The sequence below is a fragment of the Pteropus alecto genome, unplaced genomic scaffold (genome assembly GCF_000325575.1).
Source record: "Pteropus alecto unplaced genomic scaffold, ASM32557v1 scaffold96, whole genome shotgun sequence".
In the NCBI taxonomy this organism is placed as follows: Eukaryota; Metazoa; Chordata; class Mammalia; order Chiroptera; family Pteropodidae; genus Pteropus; species Pteropus alecto.
In genome coordinates, this window is record NW_006438979.1 from 762,618 (window position 1) to 767,573 (window position 4,956).

At 57.3% G+C, this 4,956-nt stretch overlaps 1 protein-coding gene across 1 annotated transcript in view; it reads right to left on the bottom strand.

Moving 5' to 3' along the window:
- Window positions 1–1,040: 1,040 nt before the first annotated feature.
- Window positions 1,041–4,956, bottom strand: part of LOC102898098 (CD99 antigen) — a 47,612-nt gene continuing 43,696 nt past the window's right edge. The window contains exons 11-12 of the mRNA XM_015592699.2: window positions 2,769–2,825; window positions 1,041–1,627 (exon numbers count right to left, since the gene is read on the bottom strand). Of these exons, the coding sequence (XP_015448185.2) occupies window positions 1,602–1,627; window positions 2,769–2,825 (83 nt within the window). The 3' untranslated portion in view covers window positions 1,041–1,601. The remainder of the gene's footprint in view (window positions 1,628–2,768; window positions 2,826–4,956) is intronic.

Sequence of the window (4,956 nt, forward strand, 5' to 3'; positions counted from 1 at the left end):
CGGGTGTGATAACGCCCCACCTTCGAACGGGGAGAGACTCGCGTGACCTCTGGCTTTGCTGAGAAGCAGGGGCTCTTCCCGACGCGATCGGCGGTGAGATTAAGTATCCCCCTCAAAAGAACACCCGGTGGTGCCAGGAGCGTTGTTAGCACGCCTGGGCCGGAGGAGGGACGTGAAAACCGGCCACGTGCTGCTGGAGACAGGCGTGTGGGTGAGGGCTACCCCGTCCACAACATCGACCGCCGACAGTGTTCGGATGGACACGAAACTGTCAGCAAAGCCCTCCCCGAGCGTGTCTACGCCAGCCTCACAGGACGTGCGCTGCCCAGATGGGAAAATGCCTCCGATGGGGGGCGGTCCTGCCCGATTACAGGAGGAGGTGTCTGCCTTCGGTCCTGTGAGCCGTGAGATGCAGGGGTTCTCTGCCGCTCGGGGATTTCACCCCTCAGGGACAGCGAACCCTCACACCGAGGCAGTGAAAACGTTTTGTCGAGATGGTGCAGACGCTCGACAAATTTGTAACATCCACCCCCACGGAAGAACGAAGGGGAGTGTCTGGCACAGGGGAGTATCTGAATGCAAGGAGTATCTGATGCAGGGAGCATCTGGAGCAGGGGAGTATCTGATTCAGGGGAGTATTTGAGTGCAGGGAGTATCTTAATGCAGGGAAATATCTAAATGCAGGGATTATCTAGTGCAGCGGAGTATCTGAATGCAGGGAGCATCTGGAGCAGGGGAGTATCTGATGCAGACGAGTATCTGGTACCGGGGAGTATCTGAATGCAGGGGAGTACCTGATGCAGGGAAGTATCTGGTGTAGGGGATTATCTGGTGCAGGGGAGTATCTGACACAGGGGAGTATCTGAATGCTCAGTACTTGTCCCAAATGTGACAAGTGACAGCAAAAGGGCCAAGAAAGTGAACCCCGGGATGATGAGCGAGCACTTGGGTGATCACCTGTCGTGCAGCCCCAGAAAAGGCGCCTTGGGATCCAAAGCTCCCGCGGCAGAGCCTTCTTTGAAAGCAGGTCGGTAAAAAGCACATGGTTTCTATTTTTTTATTATGACTCTTCGTCTGGTGTAAAAATATCCTAACAAACCAAAAGAAATTTGGAGGAGACTCATGGAAGGCTCGTCTCACTTTGCAAAAGTATCAACGCGAGGCAGGTTTCAGACGTGTTCAGTTGGCCTGTCACTGGTAAACGGCTCAGGCTTTGTGACATGTGAAGGACGGGGACTTTGGGATGGTTGGGTTTTCGCATCACGGGGGGACCTCTAAGGGCCTCGGAGGGAGTGACTGCGACTCCCCTCTGGATGGCTACAGAACCCATCGAGTCCTTACCACCTTCCCAGCGCGGGGACAAGCAAACCACATCTGAAGGTTAAAGGGCAGAATCCAGCTTGAGCAAAGGCAGGGCGAGGCGGGGCTGTTCCAGGCGGGGCTGTTCCAGGTGGGGCCGGTGCAGGCGGAGCCGGTCCAGGCGGAGCCGGTCCGGGCGTGGCGGGCTCTGCCCACCCGCGGGCATTCTTCGGAGGCGGAGGCGCAGCCGGCCAGCCTTGTCGTCCTGCTCTGAGTCCACGGCTGTTTCGCCTGCGCACCTGCTATTTCTCCAGAAGAGTCTGTTGAACTGCCAAGGACAGAGAGACGAGACGAGATTGCACGAGGCGTCCCCGGGTCCCCCGGCGCGCCCGCGAACCCCCACTCCTTCCGCGTACCAGAAGCGCGGACTCTGTTTCTACGTAAGATAAATAAATGGGCCCCAAACGGCTCGGGGACCGGAAAACCTAACCGGCTAGAAAAACAAATAAAAAAATCAATCCACCTGACCGTGCGATGCAGTTGTCGGGATTAAAAAATAAACACTTCCGGAAACTCAGAAAGAAAGCGAAGGAGGGCGTTTCCTACTCGAGGCTTCTCTGAGAGTAAAAAAAAAATCGCTGTGACAGACCCCACGTCGGAAGAGATTATTGTCTCGTGAGGGTCGTCGGTTTTCGTGCATTTAGAATGGTTCGGGGCTAAGATTTTCTGATCGGTTCATTTACTTTTTAGAGATCAGTTTTGCACTTTGGCCGGTTAAAGACGATAGGTCATTTTAAAGATCTTTCTTCAGTTTCAAAGAGCAGTGAACACTAACTTTCTAAAAGTGGCCATTCTTAGAATTCTAAATACTTTAATATTTCCTTTAAAATGTTTTCCATTCCATAGGCGTGTCACTCAAATAAATGTCGCCTGTTTGGGGGAAATGGGCAGCTCCTAACATATACATAAATACAAGAAAGACACACGCACATATACGTGCACACAATTTTTTCCCCACCATCTTCAAAAGCAGCCCTAATCGTAAAATTCCTCTCTTGAGATCTGAATAGTTTCCATGATTTAAACAATTTCCTGTTGCCCTGGCTTTGCCTGGGAGAAGGAGAGCTTTGTCAAAGTAACCCCGAAACGTGACACAACATTGTGTCCCTAAAGACGCACGTGGATCTTTGCTGGACGGCGGCCAGCTGCCGACATCCGGGCTGTGCATCAGCGGGGCACTGGGAAAGTGACCGTGACCGGCATTTTCAAGACAGTCTTAGGCCTACATAGGTCTCACGAGAGGCCTCGAGCCCTGGGAAGCTTAAACACCGTCTCCTGCGCGAACCCCCTCGAAAGCCACGGGAGATAAAAGACCCCGGGGCCTCGACAGCGCGCGGCCGGTGCGGACGGGGAGGCCGGACAGGGGGCACCGCGAGGCCAGCCGTCCGTCGCCGCCCCTGCTCACCCACCGGGTGGCTCCGCGTTGGTGCCGCGATGGTTTTCCATGTTCATCTCGCCCTGGTCCGCTGAAAGCAAGCAGAGGACAGCGCCCCGGTCAGTGTGGAGCTCATGCGCCCCGACGTCCCCCCTGTGTGATGAATGTTCCTCGCCCGGCACCCCCTCCCGCCACCGCGAACGGAGACCCCCGTGAAGGCGCCTGGCTTCAAACATTCAAAAAACAGGAAAAAAAGGCAGCCCAAGAGGAGACGGTTTGGAGGGACCCGTGAAGGCCTCGCACGGCGGCGACCACAGATGTCACCGGTGTTCCCGCCGGGGCAGGAAGTGGGTTCTCGACGCTCAGCACATTGAAGGGCAACGGCCACGGCCTGAAACCCTCCGTGTGCTCCGTGAGCCGTGCTTACGGGGCAGCCCGGTCACCACGGGGCTTCTCCAAAACCCCCCAACTCCGGCCCGGGGGGACCGTGTTTGGCCGCAGCTCCCACGGCCCGGACGAGGCCCACACTTTCCAGAAGGAGGAAGCACGAGGACACTTCTGCAAACTACAGATGCCAGCACCTGTCCCCAACACCGTGTGCCCCAAACGGAATGACGGGCTCCAGGAGGGTGGCCGCCCATGCCACATGCTTCAGCCCTAAAGACTTAAAAGGCCAGGCACGTATATCAGAATAATTAAAGCCAGTCACATGCTTTATTTGGGGCGGGGGGGGGGACAGGGGAGGGTCTAGGAACTGTGTGTGGCTATCTGATTAAGGACAGCAACTGTGGCTTCAGCCGGGGGTGGGGGACATTTGTGCGTATGTGCAACACGCGTTTGGGGCCACGTCTAGGCCACGGGGACGCTGACCAGCACGGCCCAACCTTCGGGTCACACGGAGGACTGATTCTTGAAGGCACAGAGAGATTCTGTGCAGACTCAGCCCCGGGCTCACAGGCTTCACTGGATCTAAACCGAGAGACCTGTAGACACACCCTGCAGCGAGGTGCAGGGCCGTCACGTGACTGCTGTCACGGCCATGAAGCTGGCAGGTGGAGGTGACCGCAGCCGCAGGGAGGGACAGCATTGAGAATTCTCCACCTACGCCCCCATTCGCCGCCCATCCTAACCCCGAAACACGAAACTCAGCCTCAAAATCACCACCCTGCACGCTCCACCGCAGCACGAGATCAAGATAACGAGACGCACTTCTATGCCCAGAGAGGACGGGACCAGATGTGGAAGCTGGAAAAACAGCCAATGTCGGTTCGGTGCTGGTAGGAGCTACGCCAGGATGCAGGAATTCTCGGGGCCCAACGAGACGCCACTGCCCCCCACCGCTCACCCGATGTCGACGTGATCAAGTCATGACATGTTTAGGTTATTCCTAAACACGTGGATTCTCTGCCTCCCTGGAGACCGAGAAGTTCACTTATTTGTAAAAACTAGAGAGAGAGACAGAAAGAGAGAGAGAGACTTAGGAACTCCTTTGGGGAAAACAGAATGATCAATGCACCACGAACATCGACGGCCAGTAGAATCCGAGGGCTCAGGTCCGATCGGCGGGGTCAAAGGTCCAGGACGTGGCAGGGAGCACGGCGGTGGCCCCCGCTCCGCCCCGCGGCCCCGTCCAGCGGCAGAAACGCACTGGGCGGGGACGAAGCTCGTTCTCACGCGGGAGCCGCCCGCCCCACAGCTTCCCGCACCGTTGAATTGCAAAGGGCGACGTCGGCATTTGTCTTCCTTTCCTGAAGCTACCGGCGCGTCCCCACGATGCTCTGAGCGTCCGTCCGTCCGTGCGTGGAGGATGGAGGAAACCTACACGCGTCTGGGGTACGGCATGGAGTCGGGCACATTCTCGTCCCCGAGACAGTCCACGCGCACGAGGGAGCGGACGGCACATGCCAGGGCGGCTTTGGCTCTGCGTCTTAGTGGCCGGACGGGCGGTGATCCCGCGGGGGGATCGGAGGTTCGCCCGGGGTGCTCGGCGCCTCCCTAGATGTTCGGTTCGTCTGAAACGGGAACTCGAAAAAGAGACAACGGACGTAAAGCTCTGACGGGCTCGTCCCGGGGGGGCGGCGGCTGCGAGCTCTTAGGAAGATCAGAACGTGGGCTCTCGCCCCGAAGTGAAAGGGAGGGACAGAGGGAGGCAGGGAGGGAAGGAGGGAGGGAGGAAGGAAGGAAGGAAGGAAGGAAGGAGGGAAGGAAGGAAGGAAGGAAGG